Source organism: Macrobrachium rosenbergii, chromosome 11 (genome assembly GCF_040412425.1).
Source record: "Macrobrachium rosenbergii isolate ZJJX-2024 chromosome 11, ASM4041242v1, whole genome shotgun sequence".
Classification (NCBI taxonomy): domain Eukaryota; kingdom Metazoa; phylum Arthropoda; class Malacostraca; order Decapoda; family Palaemonidae; genus Macrobrachium; species Macrobrachium rosenbergii.
In genome coordinates this window covers 50,516,153-50,540,783 of record NC_089751.1, presented here as the reverse complement: position 1 = coordinate 50,540,783, position 24,631 = coordinate 50,516,153, and the positions used below count along the sequence as shown (strand labels likewise).

General features: G+C 37.4%; 1 protein-coding gene and 1 long non-coding RNA gene across 9 annotated transcripts in view; one reads left to right on the top strand and one right to left on the bottom strand.

Moving 5' to 3' along the window:
• The first annotated feature begins 1,102 nt into the window (after window positions 1-1,102).
• LOC136843442 (uncharacterized) lies at window positions 1,103-10,876 on the top strand. The gene is made up of 3 exons (XR_010854553.1): window positions 1,103-1,243; window positions 8,097-8,192; window positions 10,504-10,876. It is a non-coding gene; the product is annotated as an uncharacterized lncRNA (long non-coding RNA).
• Window positions 10,877-17,241: 6,365 nt separating this feature from the next.
• The window catches only part of LOC136843439 (phosphatidylinositol 4-phosphate 5-kinase type-1 alpha-like), a 350,658-nt gene continuing 343,268 nt past the window's right edge, over window positions 17,242-24,631 (bottom strand). For 5 of the 8 annotated variants that reach the window (XM_067111936.1, XM_067111944.1, XM_067111951.1 and 2 more), the window contains one exon: window positions 21,984-23,276. In XM_067111936.1, coding sequence (XP_066968037.1) covers window positions 23,265-23,276 — 12 coding nt within the window. In that variant the 3' untranslated portion in view covers window positions 21,984-23,264. Of the gene's footprint in view, window positions 23,277-24,631 lie in introns of all 8 variants that reach the window. The other 3 variants (XM_067111938.1, XM_067111954.1, XM_067111961.1) reach the window with 2 other exon arrangements.

Here is a 24,631-nt window from a genome sequence, read left to right as displayed (position 1 = left end):
ACAGAGTAACTACACAATAATCATGTAAGAAAGGAAATCAACAGAGAATGAACTGCAGTCTTTGGGACACAGTACGTCATTAACAGTGACTGGCATTTGGTCTCGTTACGTAAAACCTTAAATAAAATTTTCATTCTGTTTGGTGACCTTTCCAACTATAATCACGAAATGGCGGTGTACCCCTGCGCCGTGTTGTACCTAATAGACCATCCAGCATTTTAAGGATTTCCCCTGAATCCTAAACATGGCTCTGTGCAATTTCTTTTCTAATCTGATTTTGCAACTGCTTCAGTGCAAACATTTACATGTGTGCATGAAAATGCGCCTAACCAAAAACATTTCCCGCGGTCTCGCCCTGAAGGTCGAATGAAGGGTGTCTGCTGAGCAAGCAGAAACTGTCATCATCTTCATTACAACCTTTCTTTTTTTTTCTTGTGTCAAAGTTTTTCCTCGGTATTTTTGTGAAATAACTTTTGTGTTGATTTATTTCTTCATTATATTATTCCCGTCTATCGTTTTCTAAGAAGATAAACATAAATTACTTTTATTCCCTCTTCCTTTCAGAATTGACGTGGATACAGGCAGTTCAGTTTCTTCTAGAAATAAATTCACCCAGGGGTTCAGAGATAATTACCATTTAAATAGCGTGTTTGCCCTAACTCTTGCAAATTACATGAGAGTATTTTTTCCCATTCATCATAGTTTAGATCTATAGCTAAAAAGAAAAACTTCAACTTTCTAAAATCTAAAATCAGTGACTGGTGTTTCCCTTAATTCCATTTCCACCTCTGACGAAAACATTTCTGCAATTTCTACTGACGAAAACCAAACTATCATGAAACAGTTCTTTCAGTTTTTAACTGTACGAGTCCCTCAACCAGACAACCTCAATGGATCAGTCATTCCACTTCCGCCAGTCCAGATTTCAAAAAAAAACTTCAAATGGAAATCGCGGACTTTGGCAATCCAGATGCATGAAACAAAATAAAGTTTGTCATGTTCAGGTGACGAATGTATATTTTAGATTGTTTTAGATTTAAATTCAACAAGTGTCATCAATGCAACGGCGCATGATGGCGCTGTAGGTATGGGCGAGTGCCGACCCAAGTGTCTGAAGGTTTGTAAGCGCGGCCCGAGCATTCCGTCTCCATTCCTCATCGTGACACCACCGGTGGAAGACTCGAGACACCTACTCCAACGTTGAAAGAAGCCAGTGACAACATGCCAGATCCCTGCTCTGACGGTAATTGCAGTTATTGTATTTTTTTCGCCATCAACCATCATGAGTTATAGGTTCCAACTATTCTCCGGCAGGAACTCTGTCAACAAATTCTTCTAAAAAGTATTAAGATTTCGTTTAGATCTAGCCGGCTTTTTCATTTTTTTATCAGCATGTTCTCCTGAAATAGGAATCTGTAGCTTTGGCATTCGTGTGGATGGCTAATCATTATAAAATCTCTATGTAATCACTTCATCTCATTCTGAGACGCCGATGAGACTACGGGCATTTCGGATTGATCTGGATCTGGATCGATTTTGTCTGAGCTCGTCTTCTGAGCCAGGATGGATCAATATCGAGGTATTATTACTGAACTCCTAAAGGTCAACATTTGCATTACGTGTTACTAATCTGCCAGCATCCCTTACACTATCAGTAAATTTAAATTTTCGTATCCAGGATATTTCATACGGAAGTAACCGCAGTGGCGGTCGTTATTTAGCATTTCGCATACTCATGGCATAAGACTGATGTGAAGCCATACAACTGACGAGTGTTTTCCAGCAGTTTAGCTGTCTTTGTCAATGACTACATATATCTACTTTTTCATTATTTCACCTAAACGTCACCTTGATATTCACAGACTTTTATGTGCGCGCCTTGCCAAGTGCGAACACACATACATACATACATATATATACATATATATAATATATATATATATATATATATATATATATATATATATATATATATATATATATATATATATATATATTATTGCTTAATAGTAAGGAATTTGCATATTGCCAAGGTTCCCTCTGGTTCCTTTGAGGAAAAATGGCATCGGCTAAAGAAGACAGCAACTTTAAGCTCTCAGGCAAATTCAAACTGAGTCTTATTGTACCCAAATTCGATAATTGATTGTACTGTGGTCTTGACTTCTGAGAAGGAAAATTTTGCTAAGACCAGGCAACTTCTGAATGGTGGCAAAAAGACTCATGTTATAAAACGAACATAAAATCAGTTCATTTTTGTGCTGCTGCGCAAGGAGACCGGGAACACGTGCGTTTGTTTTCGGATAAAGTGATTGTGCAAAGTAAGCTCTCTCTCTCTCTCTCTCTCTCTCTCTCTCTCTCTCTCTCTCTCTCTCTCTCTCTCTAAAGAGGAGACCGCAGGAATTGTAGGGCCATAACATTACTCAGAGTTGTGGTAGGATATCTCCTGTTTAGAAGCGCAGAACTGGAATGTGTGTGAATGAAAATATTGGATGCTGATGGAATACACTGTTTGCAAGGTATATATGGTTAAGGAGGACTGAAATGTGGAGGTACGTTCAAGTGTTAAGAAAGTTAGTGAAAGTGAAACGATGGATCAAGGTGTTTTGAGACTTTCTGATCGTTTGGAAAGACTGAAGGACAATAGGCTGGTCAAAATAGGGTATACTAATATGACAATGTTTGTGTGTGTGGGCGTGTCTGTTTGTCTGTAGACAGAGGCTTGCTGTGCTGCGGATGAGTGTTCCGTGTAGGCGTTTGAAGCTGACAACGTTGTTGAAGTTATCTGCCTAGGTGGCAAATCCAAGATTCATCATTTAAAAGTACGAATGTGGCAGTGAATGTTGTGTTGCTTTCATCTCTCTCTCTCTCTCTCTCTCTCTCTCTCTCTCTCTCTCTCTCTCTCTCTCTCTCTCTCTCTCTCTCTGTTTTCCTGGAAAACAGATCTGAATCTAAACAAACATAGCCACTAAATTAAACACCGAACACCTACACATTTCAAGCTATGAACGGATAACAATAACAACTCAATTCTGTTGATACTGCAACGTGTAAAAAGCTGCTATTTACCTGGACAATGTTAATGTTCGAGAAATCCGCAAAAGTAATGGGAACACTGTAGGCCTACGTCAGCGTGAGTTATCGAACAGGTTTTACGCTGAGTCATCCTGCTGACTGTGGCTTAGCCAGCGCATTAATTAAGCGGCTTAAGGCGCATTAATGAATGCGGTTCAGCTTTGAAAAGCGGATGGCACCCATAAATGGTCCTCAGGGTATAAAAGAGAATTCCTTTGAATAAAACAACACAGACAAACATAATACAAAAAGCATTTTGCGATTAATGATACTGAAATCGGCTGCCATACCATTACATTTTGTGAGAACCAACATACAGGTTCGCCGTGCGCTCTTTGATAACTCAAATGTGAAAATTCTAAGTCTACGTGTTGCATCATACCTGTCAGTGTATGAAGAATTTCTCTCTCTCTCTCTCTCTCTCTCTCTCTCTCTCTCTCTCTCTCTCTCTCTCTCTATATATATATATATATATATATATATATATATATATATATATATATATATATATATATATATATATATATATATATAGTATAGTGAACACGTATGTTTCAACATTAAGCCATTTTTCCATATCAGGGGTGGTTTCCAAGATAAAATAGCACTGCAGTGACTTCCACATTCATACTTTAACTGTTGAATCAGTTGGAATCCATGAGTAGCAAAACTTCTAGAAAATTGGCCATTACAGACCTCTATACAGAAGGCTCAACAGCAGTGCGTCAAAACCTCCCCTTTCTAGGTCTCCAACTCTCCTTTCCCTGAATAACACTCTTTTCACCAACCTATCTTTTTCCATTCTTTGCACATGACCAGACCATCTCAGCATACACTGATCCATCCCTTTGCCTGTGCTAACCTTTTTATCACCTCTACATATTTTCCACTTTCACTACCTATCAGGTCTTCTTAAGCCACATATGTCACAAACAGTTCATCTCAGCAGCTTTATCCACACTTCATTCCCATAAAGGAGAGTTGGCTTAACAGTGCCTCAATACATTCCAGTTCGGCTTCCATATCTGATTCAAATCTCACCTCCATCTTTTGCACACACCCTTCTACCTCTCTTGCTTCACCTATTTTGTGACTCTCTTCTTCTGTCATCCTAACATCATCTATTACATTTACTCCCAAATATTCATAAAAATCAGTTGCTTCCATTCCTCTACCAGTCTTATCAACGAACACTGTTGCATCATCCTGATTTTCCTTTACCCTTATAATCTCATTCTTAATCATATTTACTCTGAATATTCTTTTATTAAAAACCCTTTCAAACTCTTTTATCAGTTTTTACAGTTTCTTTTCACTGTCCCCAGTCAGCACTGTATCATCTGCAAATACCAGCCATTTCATTTTCTGATGCCACAACTTTGCGCCTACAACTAATGTCCTCTCTGATTTCTCACATCACTCCGTCAGTAAAGATGTCCAGCAGCCAAGGAGACATAACATCCCACTCTTAATCGCATCAACTTTTAGTGTCTTACCATTCTACAACATTTGATTGCCCTCCTTACGAATTCAAGGCACTTCCACCAGCATTTTCGGCCCCACAGTCGACAAACTTCAAAGTACTCACTCCATCGACCCAGAACCGCATCTTTTACTCTGAGGTTCATTTGTTCATTGACCTTTAGTCTCCTTCATCTTCTCCCTCTATTTTTTGAGTTGCCTTCTTTTTCATCTTGCAATTTCTGCTTGTCTACCCTATTTGTCCAGCATTATGTTTGCGTTTGATCTTGTTTGTCAGCTCAAATAATCTCTCTTATTGCTATCACTAAACCTTCTGTTTCCTCATGACATTACTTGTGGTTTTTATTCCCTCTTCCTATCATCCTTTGCTGTCTCAGTGACCCTGCCATCAGTTGATAAAGTTCATTGACAATCCTCCCACCTAGGCGCATGAATGCTCATCAGCAGTGCATCCTTTCCTCACCTACACACTGCGAGGCTCTTCCATGTCAATGCCTATTCCATAGTATCGAATCGGCACTTTTTAGATATTCCATTGCTTCTTCCCTGAATGTATTCATTATATACTTCTTTCTCACCAACCTAACTTCCTTCGCTGTTTTCACCTGACGAATCTTTTCACTTAAGGCGAATTTGATAACACAGCGTTGTTTTATGTATATACATAAAAATATATGTATATAAATATATATATATATATATACATATACATATATATAGGCCTATATATACACATACACATTCTTAAAGTCCTTCCTTCTCCATGTAAACGCTGCAAAATGTTAATCTTAGTTTTTGCTCTTTTTTTCTAACATCAACATTCATCATCCGCACATCACTCCTCATCCTTTCATTATTCATTATTTTACTCCTAAATAAGTGTATGAATTTATCACTTTTATTCTTCCACCATTCATTCCTTCATGATCCTACTGGTTTCCAGTTACCCTAATGACGCCACTCTTGATAATATTCACTTTCACCTTTCTCCAATTAAACTCATAAAACATTCTTCCACAAGTCTGAGTAGCTTCTCCTCACTATCACCAGATAAAACATCAGCCACTCCACTGACGACCCTTATACCTGACTAACGAAACTAAACCTATCTTTCTCTGACTCCTGTTATCTCGTTATCCATAAATTAAAGAGCCAAATGTGTTGTAGTTTTTGTTTGTGAACCTGTGAAGTTCCTGGGCTAATGAAAATCTTACAGGTATCTTTCGGGGCTTAAAAGATTAAGTAGACCTAGAACAGACATGTTTGAGAACGTTTTGTGGCTTGTTTGTTAGAGCCAGCCCGATCCAAGTTGATTGTGTATATCTGTCAGTTCTAGACCTTTTATAGCAGTTCAGTACAATCCAGGTTACTGACAGCATGGCATACTTTTGCTTCTTGTAATAATACATTACTTAAAAGAAAAAGGAGGTTATCCAGCTCAGCGAATGCTTCCACGTACGACACGACCATATATGCTAAAATTAGAAGAGAAATGTTTGACTAGGGTTTAAAACGTACGTCAAAATAAGACCAAGAAGAATGAAAGGAAGACATTCAGTCGCACCGGGTCATAGAGTTGACAGAAAGTGCCAGAAATAATCCGTCATTCATTTTCATCTATGTTAGAAAGGAGGTGAGTGACATTTGACGATCTAAGAAGCGAGCTTACAGACTCTAGGTATCGACACTGAAAGGTCGACTTAATGAAACGAAAAGGGCACAACTCAGACAAAAGAGCATCGCCATCTTTGAAATACCAGAGAGGCCACTTGCGAGCAATACGACACCAAGTTGTTATTATGAAGCCTATAAAATACAGTGTATAGATATCGACGTTATTGCAGCTGCTTCGTCCAAACTGTTAGTCTCAATTAACTTACAGTACCACAAATAAATAATTCCCTAGTTATTTTATGAAGAGAGTATCTACATTTTACTGTATACAATGAACAAACATAATAGGCAAACTTGCTATCACTGGCTAAAGAGAACTGCTTGTATTAATCTCTCTCTCTCTCTCTCTCTCTCTCTCTCTCTCTCTCTCTGTGTGTGTGTGTGTGTGTGCATGCAATTGTTATTTATTCTCATGCATTCATTTAGCAAATCATAAACATTCGTAGGACGATCTTGGGACCAAATCCACGAAACATCATTACACCCTCAATATTTTCTTTGGAAATTGTAGCCATTTCCTTTCTATCTCCAGCTTCGCATTCGAAATTACTTCTCTTTGTAAGGACTCCTCTTATTCACTAAAACGACTAATCACCCACCAAGACTGAACATATACCATAACAGAGGAGTCTTCCCAACCCCACCCCACCCCACCCCTCACTTTCAGAAATAACCAGGCGTTTAAGGAATGTGGCGCTCATCGATCGCTCGAAAGGTCCTGCTCCTGGGCCAAATTCCACCGTTTATTGCTTTCGTGACATTTTTTTTTTTTTTATCCTGCCGTAAAATTTCGGCCATGCTAGAGAACTTCATGGTAGTACGCGTTCAGTTCATCACCTCTTCTTCTTTGACGGAAAAGAACTTCGTGTTTAACTGGCTCTTCGAGATGAATTTGAGATCAAAGCAAAAGAAAATGAGGTATGCAGTAACGAAATTAGACCATCGTTGCTTTATACCTTATAATATATCATATGCAGAATGCTCTTCAGGGCCATCTTACACATCTGTTCTTGATGGAAGGTGTAGGTCACACATGGAATATAATCACTGCGGAATTATCTAACACATAGTAATAACTTCAGTTCGCACGATAACGATAGTTACACCTACACTTGCAATTCAGTTCGAAACCAGAGGTCTAAACCTACTTTGTCATAATAATTTTGATAAACTGTTATGGCGTCTTACCACCGTTAACTTGCCGGCATACATCAGAAAAAAAAGCTGTTTCAGCGTTAGTATTATTAAGATACCATTAAATCATCCTTGAAATGAATAACCTCATTACTCGAGGACTATAGATTGTGCACCTGCAGCTTTAGAGTAAAGGGAATAAAACAAAAAAACTTAAGGTACTGGACATTGCGACTTCTACAGAATGTAGATGCAGATGCCTACAAAAACGAGCATACAGCAAGCATTAATTCCAAAGGCTTCCTATCGAAAAAGAGATCACGGAAGCAGACCAAAGAGGACGCCTTCAAGCAATGTAGTACCAAATCACAATAATTCCTGAGGGTAAAAAAAAAAAAAAAAAAAACACTTGGGATTAGTAGGCTGCCTACCATCAGCTGTGCATTGACGGGTAACCTCACTAACAACACTTAAGCTTATGGCAAGCTTTGTATTCAAGCTTGACTTTCAACAACAGCTTTTTAATGCTGACGACGATAACTGTAGCTACTCCTCTGATCCCAGATATCATTTCTGGAGAAAAAAAAAAGGAAACCACAACCTCAATTCAATCACTGACAGGCAACCTCACTAACAACACCTAGGCTTATGGCAAGCTTTGTATTCAAGCTCGGCTTTCAGCAACAGCTTTTTAATGCTGACGATGATAACTGTAGCTACTCTTCTGATTCCAGATTCCTGCAAGAGCGGAAAGGGTGACTGCTCTAAGGATGGAAGCACCTGCTGCAGCGAGAGCAAGTGCAAATGCAGCAAGTCTGGAGAAAAGAAATGTGAGTATGCAACCTCTCCCCAGACGCGATCAAAAGAAGATAGCATAAACCTGATGCATGATCTCCTTCGTTAATTCAGGTTGTTGATCTTCAAAGGGTCTGAGTAACAAGTAATATTAGCAGTAATTATTAGAATTTTGTTTCTTTTTGGACTAATCTAAGAAAATTAACTTTTAACAATATTTTTGGCGTGGTAGTGATAAAATGAGGTTTGATATATCACTTCACATTCGTCCGTTCTTACAGAATTAAAAAAGCATTGCAATTTGACGCTGATGTCTTGCTTAACACACATTTGTGCATGTATGGTGTAAGGTGAGTTACAAGAATGAAGAATGCTTGTGACAGGACTCACTGGCTGGTTATAGCGTGAGTGAGTAGCATAGGGGTGCATAAACTATGTTGTATTAGACAAAAAAGGTCCCAGAAGAGTAAGTGGCACAAATATTTGTCCTGCTGCAGAAAAACAAAGACGACTTAGGTGCGTGAAAGAATGCTAAAAGCATAACATTATAATGTATATTCTATAAGGTGTGAGGTATGGGGGTATTTGAGACTACAAAACAGATAAATGATTAATGGCTGAAGGGTTTGTTATGAAAGAGTTGTATTACAAGTTTGAGTAGAAAAAGGGAGAAAATGACCATATATGGACCCGTAGAAAAGTCATGATAGAAATGTATTGTGGCAGGTGTTGAGGCTGTATATAATTTACGAAGAGTGGCTAAACGTGTTTCTTATAAAAGTGGGGACTCATTTTAGGAAACGTGGATGTCAGAGCGACTCGTTTGGTGCAACCATGGTCTAGAGTTCTTTAGACCGTGGGTAGTAACGGAGTGCCCAAGGCAAGGGTGTGTTCTGCCTCCATGAATGATCATTTTTAATAAGAGAGTAATGTGAGATGATACAGTACCAGTTGATGATTAGCAAGGAAAGAATAGGTGAAGCATGGAAGGCAGCTGGGACTCTGCAAAAAGTTTACAAGAGGAAAGTCTAAGGCAGCCAAAGTTGGAATGAATGTGTGGATGGTTAAGCTTACCCCCATTTATAGAAATGATGTGTGGATGTAAAAGTGAAATGTATGAAAGACAGGTGTTAACAGACGAAATGAACTATTCACATTACACATGTGCTGAAGAAGAGATAAAAAGGTGATAATTGTTGAGATACAAAAATGGTAAAAAAAAAAAAAAAAAAAAAAAACTGCATTAGTGAAAAAAATATATTGTGCTCTGAAGTGGTTTGAAAATGTAGAGAGAATGGAGGATCTTGAGTGAAAAGTGTGAATAATTGGTAAGTTATGAGGAACTTCAGCTGAAATAGAGGTGAGTGGTACAGAGTGTTTGTGTGTGTGTGTGTGTGTGTAGCAGATGTTGATACTAGTTCTCTGGATTGGGATATGAAGAGACTGATGCTGTGGGAGTTTTAAGCATTATATATATATATATATATATATATATATATATATATATATATATATATATATATATATATATATATATATATATATATATATATATATATATATAAATGGTACTAACATGCGAACCATAACAGAAGTCAAAATTGCTTTTCATTCTGTTATCGAATGGAATGGAATATAAAATTTAGGACAAAGGCCAAGCACTGAGACCTTCGGAATTGGGAATAACAGATCAATATTTCAACATAATGAGAGAAGTGTCTTTCATGTAAAGAAAGAAATTTATTTGCCTTTGAGAAAAGGAATAAGAACGTTCCAAGGTTTAAAAACGGTAGGATGGATTATCAGCATTAAAGAGGGAACTAACATCAAGTCTTTTTTATGTGTGAGTTACAAAGCACTTCAAAAGTAAGATCTTTGAGGCCAAAGTAAGTCTACTCCAATTATATTTCGAAGTTGTAGATGAAATAAATAGGCATGGATATCTCTATTTGTACATCCGTCCGCCAATGCATCTGTCAGAAGATCGAGATGTTAGAACACTTATATTTATCATGAAAATCTGTGATGTCTGTACTATCGTCTTGGTCAATTTTTCCCGTTTGTAGCTCTGAGAAACTGTGAAAATTGATTCTATACAATCAAGCCCAAACAATGAATTGTCTTTTTCTGTATCCCCAGACTCCAAAGCATTAACATTAAAATGTTTAAAATCTGTTGTTACTGTGGTGATGAACGAGAACTGAAGCTAATGAGCAACAGTGGCATATTACGAAGTGCAATTCCTAAATTTTACTCATCATCTTTTTTGGTGTGCATATGTAAACTTTATTTTCTTATATTGAAAAATTGAACAATCACCTAATTCCTTTTATTTCTTTTCTGCAGGTGGTGCTGGCTGTAAATGCAAGGGCAGCGATGGCAAATGTCAGTGCACTGACTCTTGCAAATGCTAAGCTGAACATTGAAAGATGGCAAAAATGAGAAATCCTCACTATAATTATAGACTGAAAATTTTCTTTCTTCTTTTACTAAATCTGCACCTTCACCTTCATCTCAATAATTGCTAAATTCGCCTTTATCAAAATTCACATTTTCACTGATTTCATGACTTTAGAATCTTTAAATCAATATGGTCACTGAATATAAAAAAAGGGTAAAACATATTACAGTTGTAAAATAAAATTACACGAAAGCGGTGTTTTTTGTGTTTACACCGTCACAAGTATTGGTCTTTTGTCAATAAAGGAATAATGCAACATTTCTGAGTTTGGATCGCCTGAATAAAAAAAAAATAATATAGCCATTGACTTGAAACTGAATGGTGGCAACATTGCATATGTGATTAATTTTCAAGAAATGTACAAACTACAAAGGGTAGTGAATGCACAACGGGTAAAAGCAAACGAGTTATCCTATGCGAGTTAGGTCGGAGGTACTGCCTTTGCATCGGCACCTCCTGAGCACCTTAGTCCCCAGTCCAGAGCTCGTTTAAGCTTTTGCGTGAACTAAAGTACCAGATAAATAATAAAGAGTTTAAGTATCTACGCAAAATGGTTCAGATAGAAATTATCTAATTCGCTGAAGCAAACGTTAAAAAACTATGCAATCTTTTGAAAGAAGTTAAGGACACTGCAAATGATCTGAGAAAATTTCCAAAAACATCCCAGGAATCGTTGAAACTTAGTCTATCTGTTAACATATCGGGTTTACCTGGCAGTTAATTTATTTTTTATTACTATTATTATTATCATTCATAAAATGAGCACACATATTTATGGAAGAAGCAGATAGGCCATGAACTTTACACCTTTGGAATGAAGTTGCTAGCCCACATACCTTTTCACCTCAGTTGTGACCCACTCCAGCCGACTGAATACCAAGCACTAAATTGCCTGCTAAGGCAAACAAAAGCACGATGGATTTTGCACAGTCCAATATTGAGGAGCAATCGTTATATGTACATCATAGCGTAAGACGATGAATTTTTTTGACCCTCCTCTGACGTAGCAGTCACAACTAGCAGTGCGCATACTACAGTCAACTGAGCAAACATACCTGAAAGGAATAGATGCCGAGTGCCTCCCAACTACTCAGAGGGCAAAAATATTTTGTGCTCACTTTCACAATGAGTCTTCTACCTTCTTTAAACATCTAAACTAAACTTACGCTACTCTGACAATCCCCTTCAATCGTGTAATATGTGCTTAAGATCCTTGAATTTCAGTCATGTTGCTGTTGAGGCCAAAAGTCTTATGAGAACCCGATGGAAAGCACTCTTTGACTTCCTAGAATGGCACATAAAATTGCGAATGGAAGCATTAGAGAGCTCCATCAAATCACTCTCCAGTGTCACTGCATTGTTATATTCTAACCCCTTCTGTAAGGACCTGTTAGAGGAATCTGTTGTGGCTCAACTCGATGAGCATGCCTACCAACAGAATTGTACAGTGTACGGGAAAAGAGGAATTCAAGAAACAAAGAACCCAAAATTTCCCTTTACCCAACCCCAAAAAAAGCTCACTTTGATCAAAAATCATATAAGCCTTCATCACCCCAAAATTTTCCTCAAAAAACAGTTAGGTGGTCAGAAGGGACAATTCCCTGCAAAGGGACAACAGCAACTTCAAGGCCATCCTTTTTCACAAGGTCCAAAAACCATCCCATAGGGGGAAAAAGGGAAAAACAACACCTGGAATGTCTATAAAAGGTGAAGGCAGAGGAGGAGGCAGATACCAAGAGGAATTATATTGGTTGGGGGTCAGCTTCGATGACATCACAGACAATGGAAGTTTTCCCTGTGGGGGGACAGAAACTCGCGTATAAGCGCCACCAAGTATGTCTCTTCAGTGTCCTCAAAAGGGACTCATCCAAAAGAAGAGTGATCCTCAACCAATCAACATTGAACAAGCACATTGTTGGCCGAAAGTTTTTGATGATTACCGTTGCCTAAGTACATTGAATCATTTCAAAAAGGGGCTTGGGCAGTTTCTGTGGATCTGAAAGATGCACACTGGCACATCCCTATAGCCGTTCCCTTCCACCCCTTCCAAAGGTCCGAATAAGGAAAGATAAGTAAAGATTCAGTCATGTCCTTTCGGCTAAACATTGCCTAAAGAATATTTGTCAAACTAGCAACGGTATTCGTTCGAGAACTCAAACAAAAAGATTTAGGGGCCCACAAGAAAAGAGTGCTTGAAAAACCTAAGAGCAATGGTCAACAAACTAAAGTACAGTCAAAAGGTTTTATTATAAATTTGAAAACATCCTGCCTCATGCCCAGCAGACACTTTCAGTGGCTGGGACTGTGCTGGGATACTCTTCACGACCTGTTGTCGCTCCCCATCATACTCAAAACAGAATATGGCAAGTCCTAAAAAGGTTCCTTGCACAGCCCAGAGTTTCCAGATGGCAATCAGAACGCATGATGGGCCTGCTGCAGTTCTCGTCAGTAATAGATCCAATACATAGATTGCAACTAAAAGTGTGAACAAATTCTGGCTATCGCATGCAAGAAAAAAGATGCGAGACAGACCTCATCAAAGGATAAAAAGAGTTAGGGAGATACTTTGGCCTTAAATTTGGAAGGAATCTCTGGTGAAACAGGTCACCCTGACTCCTCCATCTGTATGAGTGACAAATTCACAGATACCTCGTTGACAGGTTGGGAGGACATTGGGAGGATTGTCAGGTGGCAGGGAGGTGATCAGCTACTCAGGAATTGTTATATCAAGTTCTTGGAGCTGATGGCTGTCTTTTTGTCTCTCAAAAAACTCAAACTTCCAGAAGAGAGAGAACATAACCACAATATCCTACATCAAGAGGTCTGGATCTCATTCACCTCCTCTCAATATGGTAATGTTAGCCATCCTTTGGATGGCGCAAGCAAGGAAGTGGCACATGTCTGCAGTTCACCTCACAGGGGGTCTCATTGTAATAGCAGACTCTCTATCAAGGAAAACGGCAGCCTCAACAGAGTGGATGTTGGACAACCACTCTTTTCAAATAATAGCCAACATGCTTCCACAACCGGAAGTGGACCTGTTCGCCACATACTAGAATCACAAACTCCTGATGTATGTGTCTCCAAACCTGGACAGTCAAGCAACAGCAAGAGATGCCTTCCTTAAGACTGGAACAAGTGGAGGACAAACATTTTTTCTCTATTGTCCCAGATTTCAAAGGTTTTGAGCAAACACCCTAGCACAAAAGGGCGGATGCGCTTCTAACCTTCATAGGAATAGTGTACTTAATACCCCAAATTGGACAAACAGGCATTGGTTCCTATTACCTCAACAATGGACAAAAAGATCAATTCCACTGTTGTCTGCTGTTCTATCCCAGATAGTAGGAGGGAAAGTCTCTCCTTTCTAAGCTGAGACTTTCACGTATAGATTTTTAAAAAAATATCTATCGTAATAATTACTCACTCAACATTGCTAGGTAACTAGTGCAAAAATTACGGACTTCTATCCAGCATTACCAGTCCGTATGGAAGATATGGTTAGATTATATCCATACTGAGAGCCCAGTTGAGATTTCTATATAGAAACCATATTTTTCTTATATACCATTTTAAAGACAAATGCCTTGTGGTTACAACAGTCATGACATACAAGGCTGCATTAATGGAACCCTTGCTTTAGGGATTCGGGATTAACTCCAGTATAGAAGTTGTCACTCCCCTTCCGCAGTCTTTTGCTCTACAAAGGCCCACTTCCGAAAGGCTTCCACTTTCTTGGTCCCTGGACAAGGTGCTTAGACTTCTACCAGCCCCTCAGTTCAGTGGACCCAATACAACCACAATGCACAGGCTATAAAAGGTGATCTTGATTGCATTAGCATCAGGAGCTCATACAGTATTAGTGAACTGGGCTCTCTTAGATGGGGACGATGCATCATGCAAATAGCTAACCATCAATTATTATTGTCCCCTGGCCCATCATTCCTGGCCAAGAATATGGATCCTATAAAAAGGAAATCCATTCTTATAAGAAAATTCAATTTAGCAGACAGGACATTACACCCCAGTTCAAGCACTTAAGGTTTACCTAAAAGTCACGGCAAACACCCCAGAAGGTCCTATTTTCCTACACCCTAGCACAAACCAACCACTCTCCCTACAAAGACTGAGAATGTTTGTAGTGTTTTCTCATTAAAAAGGGAAATCCACACACTTTCCATAGGTCACATGATGTTAGGAAAGTAAGTACATCTTTGGCCTTCTTCAGAAATGTCTCTTTCAAAGAAGCCTCCAGATGTATAGGGTGGTCATCAGTTAATCACTGTCACATGTTCAAACAAATTCGACTACACTGTGTATCAGTAGGTGGCATATTTAGTCTTAACCCCTAGGTGCTGCGGCAGAAAACCAGGGGTCATATTGACGGTGAGTATGCTAACTTATCGCTGGGAGATGGGTGACAGTACTACAACAAAACCCAGCATGCTTAGGTAAGCCACTGTAGAACTACATCCTAAAACGTAAGTTCGTGCACAGTTTCTTGTTCCTTGGTCTCAAAACCTGAAAAGTATTTGGAATAGAGAATGGGACTTGAACTCTGTGGCTTGACCTTGGACTGGAAATGTTATTTCCTTTGGGGTGCTGGGATTAAAAAGCCTTTTTTTGTCACCTGTCAATTTCTTTTGTAAAGCTCCTTTGAGGACAAAACAGTGACTACGCTATCAAAAAACAGGTTTTGATGTAGGAAAAACCTATTTTTGGTAGTCGCTGTTGAGTCCTCAAAACCCTCCCACTTCCCTGACGAAAAGGCATGGGATTTGGGCAAAGGGATCAACCTGCATTGACCAACAGAGAGTAATGGCTCCTTGGTCTTTTAACGGCCCAGTTGTAAACAAGAGGGCGGATGCGCATGCGCAATAGTCACTTCTCTTTCTTGCAGGTTAATTGACATTGGAAAAACTGGGTTCAGCTTCGCTGAAGATAAGGGAAAGTGCCCTCTTATCTTTGAGTCCATTATATACTCCATCATGTGTTATAATGTTAATCATTACAACACAATACCTGGCCAAAAGACCAACTAAATTAGAAGAGAATTCTTTGATATTAGTTTGGTCACCATGGAGCTCTGGTAGACCATGGAAGGTAACTCCACCATGGAGCTCTGGTAGACCATGGAAGGTAACTCCTTTGAGGACTCAACAGCGACTACCAAAAATAGGTTTTTCCTACGTCAAAACCTGTTTTCTGCTACCACAAATAAATCTAACTACAAAATTAGATACTTCAGGCCTAAAACAATGGTTGCTAGGTAATGTGTATTCATTAATTGTTGTTTAAAGTATTTGTTTACTTGTTCAAAATGTAATTCGGAATATAAAAGATCAAGTTTCAATAATCTAACATTGAGTGCTGAGTTGTCAACATGAGTTGGCATCAGATGGTAAGGTCCGTGTTTTTGATTGGTCATGAAAAATGGAAAATACCTCTCAGCAGATATTTTAAAAACCCTCGCCAAAGCCCAATCCATGACGGAAATGAGGATAGCAGTTTAAGCCTCAAACTAAGAGAACCAGCCTTAAATACTAACAGTTTTGAATTAAATGACCAATATTGAAAACTCATACAAAAACCATACTACTGTATTTTTCACTTAAAAAAGAAGCATATCATTCACTCTCAGTCATACATAAAAAATTTACATAAATTACCCATAAATGGTATAAATTACAAAATGTCAGTTTGGTTGTCACTTATTCATCAGATTTTTCAAGGATTTTATGGATAACTGCAGAGGACGATGCAGCTAGGCACCTGAGGGGGCTGACGTGCACTTGTTTGTGTGGTTGACAATATTAACAAAACAAAATGCCATCATCTATTCCCTATGAACTGTACCAGAGCACAAACTCAGCACATGATAACTTTGGTCACTGTCTACAAAAATTATTGTAGCATATAATTATGTACAGGCAATCCCCAGGTTGCGTCAGGGCTTCCATTCCTACGTAGCGACTTAAACCGAAAAACAGCATAACCCGAGACATCATCAAAAATCATAAGAAAACCTTACTTTTAATTCTTTGGGTGCCTTGAAAACAATGCAACCTGCATTTTGACTGAGCTTTTCATCCAAAAAACTCCAAATTTTGATGATTCTGCCATTTTGGAGCCATATTAAAGTTCCAGTCTTTTGTCGAACTGGTGACGTAAACCTGAAACATGCGCCGCAAACGTAACCTGGGGACTGCCTGTAATATAGCTTTTTGCTTATTCAACTTTTTGCTTATTCCTAGTTTGTAACCCAAACTTTACACAACACTCTCTCGGGAGTTTCTAAGTTAGTCAGTAGAATGAATAATTACATCTAAACTGGTATTCTAGCATGTGAAATTGAATTACTTGCTACAAGTGTATACTGATATCAGCATGTTGGTACTGATTTTGCTTCTACTTGTCTGCCTATTGAGCTACAGTAATACAAAGGTAAATGCTTTATGCATGACAAAACATTCTTCAGTTGTCTAAAGCCACTTAAACACAAAACCAGCAAATGTCCCCACAAAATCTCTTGCAAATACTGCAGTTTTCTGAAGAGAAGATGAATGACCTAAAGAGTCATTTGTTTTCATATTCTCAAACCACTGGGAAATTCAAACACACACTGAGTATTTTTACTGCTTTATATAGAATAGCACACAGCTACTGTGCAATTAGCTCGAGTAATATCCAAAAACATAATATCATACAACAATCTTTGGATGTACCCACCAGTGTCATTGCAACAGCAATGTTTCAGCAGCTGAAGTGTAAATTTAAGAAAGTTCTTGAATTACACTGTAAAATATAAAAGTGGAATGGATCAAAATTATGTACAAAAAAATTATTTACTGATGTACATAAACTTTTTCAGCCAAACAACATGACGTTTTCGACACATATTTCTTTGAATTCAAAATCATTCTAACCTAAAACATTGAATATCTGAGTTCACATAATTCCATGATTATTCTGGAATTCAGTCCATATAGCACAGCATGAATAAATAAATACACTTTGTACATATTTCACAAGAAAGAATGAGCATTGACATAAACAAACATGGTCACAGGCCTTTTAGTAACCCTCTGTTACATGGAGATTTATACATCTACCTTAAATTTATGATAAGCAAATTATTATCTATAATCACAGAATATAATCTGAGGAAAAACAACTCTACCTAATTCATAAAATAAACATCACAGAATATAAGAAGACACTGTTTATTCCTCCGGTTTAGCATTTTGCAATGCTTCAGAATAGTCTATAGTTATAAAATTATAAAGTACATTCTTTAATACTCTCTTAATAGTTGTAATAATTTTCGTGATAATTCCAATGAACAGTTAGAGCAATATGGTAGACAACTACAATGATATAAAACTTGTAGACCAAATAACTTGAAGTATTCAATAAGCACATCTCTTTACTCTAGAGCTTTGTCCTTAAAAGGCAACCATGACCCCAACATGAATCATAAAGGTCACATTTCTGAAATTGTTCACCATTATCTTCAGGGTTTGGGGGATCACTGCATCTGCTCTCTTGAAATATGTGACAAATGGTCAACGTCAATGCAGGAAAAGAACGAAAAGTCTACTGTTTTGTTAAGGTGTTAACTTAAGGCATGATAAGGCATCTTTTCAAGATCGATCAAGTTTTGTAATCCTAAGGCCATTATCGTTAGCTTACAAAAAAAAAAAAAACTAAAAAACAAAGAAAACACACACATGCCATTTTCTTCCATGTCATCTTTACTTGTCACTGCTTAAAGCAAGTTTTTCCCCCCTAATTTTACACATTCATCAATGAAGAGAGAGAACTCTGGATACAGGTGCCATGAGCTGCCACTGATCTTGTCCTTAATGACTGGACATCCAAGCAGTCTGCCAATTTTGGAATTAATTCTGCAGTTGTGCTTTCTTAACATGCCTATGATTAAACAGGTTTACAATTTCTAAGCAATTACTTTGTAGGGATATCCTGATGATAGTAATGAATTTGAAAGTTCTCAATTTTTCCAGTCATATAGAAACTGTAGTACAGTACATTTTTTTTTTTTAAAGCAAGGATCTGGTTAGATAAGTTACACAGGGAGAGAGGTAGCTAATCCAGAAACTTGCAGCAAAATTTCTACCAAAAGATAATGATGTACAGTGTTTGCAATGTTTTCAAGCAAGTACAGTGACACGGATTGACTGACTGATTTACATCAAGAAAAATAAAAAAAAAATGGAAGGTCATATTATTTACAGTAGTACTGTAGCAGTCTACTTAAAGAAAAATAAGCACATGTCTCCCCTGATATACGGTGATTGTGTCATATCTGACTTATTTAATGAGCTTCCACTTACTCAAGTCATGATTAGACATCGCCCAGTCCTTACATTACAAGATTTCTGCAGAGCCTACCTACTTTAAGAGGAAATAAGAGAAAAGGTCTGAAGGTGGACAGAAAAACACATTTTACCTTGCATAAATGGAAGAAGGGCACTTTATGTTATGGAAAAGTATGATACAGCATACCAAAATTAACAATCAAATATACATGACAGCATGAATACTCCTATGCATGAATTTATAACTATCAAGTGAAGTTGGTTTCATCATTATCATTATAATTTTAAGTCCACTCTGAGTGACAAGTTATTGCTCATGTTATTCTTCTCCAGACTCTAACTTTTAAGCACTGAGAATGTCAGCGAAAAAGCATTAATATTTAACACAAAAAGACCAAGATTATGGAGCATAAGTCCCAAATGCCAACCATGTCACCCTAGTTCCCAGCCCACCACACCAAAAGCACACAATCAATGCTGTAATTTATATGCTCCCCAGTCTACTAAAAAACACTGAGTTGCCTGCTTTCAAATTTTTATCAATATCCTGCAAACTGAGCTCCAGCACAAAGGGGTCAGAATATTTCCATGTGTAAATCTGTATAATTAAGAATTCTGTATGAGCATTTATTAGAAATTGTGATTTCTTCTTTAGACTTAGACCCTGAAAAACAATTTCCCAGATGAGAAACTTCACAACTGTTAACAACAAAAGACCTTGATGGAGAAACAAGTCTATAGTGAATACTAACTCGAAAGGTGCAAACACAAACAGTTAAGAAAAGATAACTAAACAGACTTTCAAGTTAATTTGACGATAATTACAGTACAGTACTAAAAAAACAATAACAACCAAATTGAGAAATTTTGTCTAAAATATAAAGAGGCTGGGATGATGCTAACATCCAGATGAGGGAGATATGTTCCAATAATGGGAGACGACAGATCTGAATCATATGGCACGAATAAAATCACCTCCATAGATAAAGACTGATTTTTAAACAACGTCTAGCTCTTCAACAACATTAAAATGTATGATTCTGTTTCATTTGGTGTTGAAAAAAAAAAATAGGCTTGAGTCAACTTAACACCTAGTATTTTCAAATACTAAGAAGCATTGACAGTGTTGTGTATAAACAAAGAACCATGGAGTGGCAGTATGATTTGCGATAAGCTTATTGATAAATTCTTATTTGGCTGGAGTTCAACTTCATACCCAAGCCTCACTTCAATACTCAACAATCCATTCATGATCTGTGTCACACCTACGAGTATGTGACCCCCGCTCTGAATTATGGGAGCAAATAAACACAGGAATTACGTCTGTATACCGCACTATCTTATTTTCCAAGTTAACAATCATATTGCCATTGAAGGCTAAAAGCAACAAGGTCCAAAAACCTTACCCTGTGGAAAACCAGACAAGGTAGGCTCCAGAGAAAAATACGACAAATATCACCGCCATGTTTGACTTCTAACTGCTGACTCAATACTATAATTCCTAGGCAATGAAACTTACCTTGCATCCATAACACATATCTGCATGCAAACCTCATTCTCATTTCTGGCTTGCTGAATTCAAAAATTCCATTTACATCGTCTTCATCTTTGTTCCTCTAGTTTCCTAAGCATTATGTCTATTCCTTTACAGAACTTCTGCCACTTTTTTTAATCAAATACTTTCTTATATTCAAGGGTTGGGTCCCAAATGGGTAGTCTCAAAAGGCTTTTATTCTCTGCATCCTCCAAATCAGTCCATGGTCACTCATCACCCATCCACTCCAATATAATTACAACGTTTGTGGATACCACTGTTATTATTCAAAATGTGCTTAAACTCGTATGGACAAAACCAAAAAGAGGCCATTAACTTGCTAAGCAAGCTTCCACAGAATACAGTGCACATATTTGAACACGAGAAAACTCATACCATGAGATGGTAACAAAACTGAATGTTCCACTCCAAGCTTGTGGTCACTCACATTCCTTCTACTCCATCATAATTCTTCTTCTCCTCCTTCCTATTCGCATTATTCCAAATGTGCTCACACTCATATGGAGAAAGCCAAAAAGGCTAATAACTTGCTGAGCAAGCTTCCACAGAATAGAATGCCCGTGTGGGAGAGGAGAGAAGAGCAGCAACAAGAGAAGCATAGTTAAACTGAGATAAACATGACAAGCAAATACTGTAACAGTACACAATTTCACAATGAACAAATACAATTGTACATAAATGCTCAACAGCTGAGAAATTAACAACAGAAAAATTGACTTCATGAAAAAAATAGCTGACCATGATATCTTACAATGATCTAAACTGTTATTAGAACTCTTTAGAAACAAAAACATTATTATCAAGCATTTCAGTATACAGAAGATAAGAAATCATGCGATGCTGCTGACATCTGACGTCTATGTAGAACAACGTTCTAGCAATGGTATTAGATACCAGCCTGTCTGTATATACAGAAAGCTTTAAGATCACAGAGATTTTAGAATCGGTGGATTATATCCTTTTATACTATGAAAAGAGAGCTTGGAGTCAAAGGTATCACTGTGTATCATCAAATATTCTGTAACAAGGACAGTTTTATGCAAGTACAGCAAATCGTCATGGGGAAGCGGTAAAAACTGGCTAATTTAGTTTTGATTTTGCTGAACCTCAGCTTCATACCCTAATAATCACACTACTTGCTGATCTATTTCAGAATTCTGTTAAAGACAGAAGTCACTTCCTTTTGCAATGAAGGGCTGAATAAGTTGAATCATCTCTATACATCACTACAGTACTATGTTCTCTCAGAAAACAATCTTGTCATTAGTAAAGACCAAATATGACATAGGTCAATAAGCTCTGCCAGGTGAAGCACCGAACAATCATTTTAGACCCCATAAAAACATTTTGAAAAATACTTCCCTATTACTGGTTACTCTAAAAAATAAACGAAACAGAAGGGGTAAAGTGTTACCAATACCCTTGTCATCAAACCAAGACAGCGGTAGCACAAAAATCAACTTGAAACTAATTTGAACTTATTCACAACGTGAAATTATGTCTTGGACACACAAATTTACAACTGGTGTACAAGAGCATTAAAGGAACCTACCAAAATTATTTATTTAAGCATTTTGGCTGCCCGGAAGTATGTACGTACTACATACATGCATTTGTGTGTGTGTGTGTGTGTGTGTGTGTGTGTGTGTGTGTACCTTCAATTTTGACAGCTAACAACTTTAAGAAAGACCAGTTTGAAACTTTGCAATTAATGATTCTAAATGTAAAAGATGCTTGCTATGAAATTCTTTGGAAATGATTCTTGAAAAAATTCCTTATTCTGTAGCATGTTTTGTGCATCCTCATAATAAAATAAGGTTTCACTGAAATCACTGCTCTATATAACACAACTTTCAACTAAGTTCTTTGACCACTTCATATTACACTAAAGCCATTATGCACACATGCTTCGTATCATTCTATGCTCTCAATAGTAACACTGAAAATTCAGTCACAATTAACATTTTAAGAAGTTACCATCTTTCAATAACAGTTTTATTCTTGTAGAATTTTTCTCTATTTATATCCTATGTTAATGTTATTTATAGGATACTCAATAATGGAATATTATTTTGTTCTTCGCCTATCCCATTTTAAAAGACAGCCTGGTACAGCAAACCTGATTCATATTCATCGTTGATTTGTGCAGTAAATAAATTTATTGAGGTAGGCAACACAAAAAATAAATCATACTGAACTGGACGACAATCAGGTCAATCTCTCATAACATGGATCTGCAGTACTCACAGAAAAGCATCTCCCTTAAAAATTCTGGTTCAAAAATTACCATTTTCTGCAGAACATATTCACATAAACATAACTACCATACATATATATATAAAAAAGTCGCTGATAACAATAAAGATGAAAGATACGAGCAAAAATATGCAAAAAATACTGCATCATCTGTAAATAACAGTTGGTATAAAGTTCTTCGGTTCATCTCCTTATTCATTGTGAAGGACATGAAGTACAGTACAGTACATGGTGTTAACAATTAAATCAAATAAAATTGTCAAAATGCAATTCCGTCTGGATAAAAGTAATTTCTTTGGTGACATAAATTAACTTATTTCATTTTTCCATTGTTCTTCGGCATTCGTAACTCCTGGCAATTTTAACACTAGATAACACCACAAAACAATCTCCATTTTTCCAAATTCATTTAAATCATAATCATGTGACCATGCCTTCCATTCTACGAAACAGAGAGAAAAGCCCAAAGTCGACAGAGTACCTTGGCTTTGTACTGCTACAGATGAGTCTGTGGAGAAAAAGAAAATCAAATGAATAAAACAATGATAATACTTAATTTACATGTGCATACATGATATTTTGAATCAGCTGGGTATGATACTGTAGCCTATTTACATACTTACCTTACAAACAATCTGAAGCATGTACTGTACTTTCAGTAGGAAACACCTTTTTACAGCATATCGCCTACAGCCAAACAATCATTAGCTTAATTTCTCCTCCAAGGTCAACAGAATAAGAAAGAAAGCCCTCAAATATATTAGCATGAATGTAGTCTTGATGCATACTTAAGCAATGACGACAATTAAAAACCATTAAAGGCTATACATTTCTCAATTGACGAAGACATAAACTGTTCACAGCTACTGTAAACTCAAGGGTAGCATCAAACTAAAAAACCCAATAAACACCCAAATCCAGACTGAATCACATAAAATAGATCTATACTGGGTTCCTCATGTTATACAGAATAGTACCACATTCATGGAGGATTAAAAGAGTTTAATGCAGATGGCACTTGATACTACCCAGAGGCAAACTACTGTAAAAATGCTACTCATGAATAGCAACACATTACTCTTCCTAATAACCAAGGCCATTATGAATCAATTAGCAAGTGGAGTTAAACATAACATACACAGGTTATGGACAGGTTTGCTGTAGTATTTACACTGCCTTAGATCTACAACATTCCTAGTGTGTTCTCGAAATTGCAAGAATGAAAGTACAAAATATATCTGAGCCTCATCAGTAGTTTTCAAATTTCCTGTATGAAAAGGCAGTCATGTTTCATATATATCAGGTAAAGACAATTACTATATTGAACTAAAACTGGAAAACAGTCTGATATCCAATAGCCAAAACTGCAAAATTTTTATACCTAATTTTGATACACACAAACTAAGAGTAATCACTGCATACAAAAAAAAAAAAAACTGAAACGTTAAACTAAATTAAACCTGATAAAAAAGGTATCTCCTATTACATTATGAGCTAGCAGTACTACCCAAATATAGGTACACTGTACTGCGTTAAGCTGACACTTAATCCATTCAAGCTATGTGGATTAAGTGCTGACTTACTGCTTGAATGGGTTAAGCATGGTTACTGCTTGAGTGGATTATGCATTGCATACTGCTGGAATGGATTAAGCACTGCTTATTGCTAGAGTAAATTAGGCATCTGCCTGACTGGAGCGTGCTTACTGCTCGAGTGGATTAAGCGTTGCTTATTGCTTGAGTGGATTGAGCAGTGCTCACTGCTCGAGTAGATTAAATGTTGCTTATTGCTTGAGTGGATTGAGCGGTGCTTACTGCTTGAATGGATTAAGTGTTGCCTTCATGCCTGATGGATTAAGCGTCG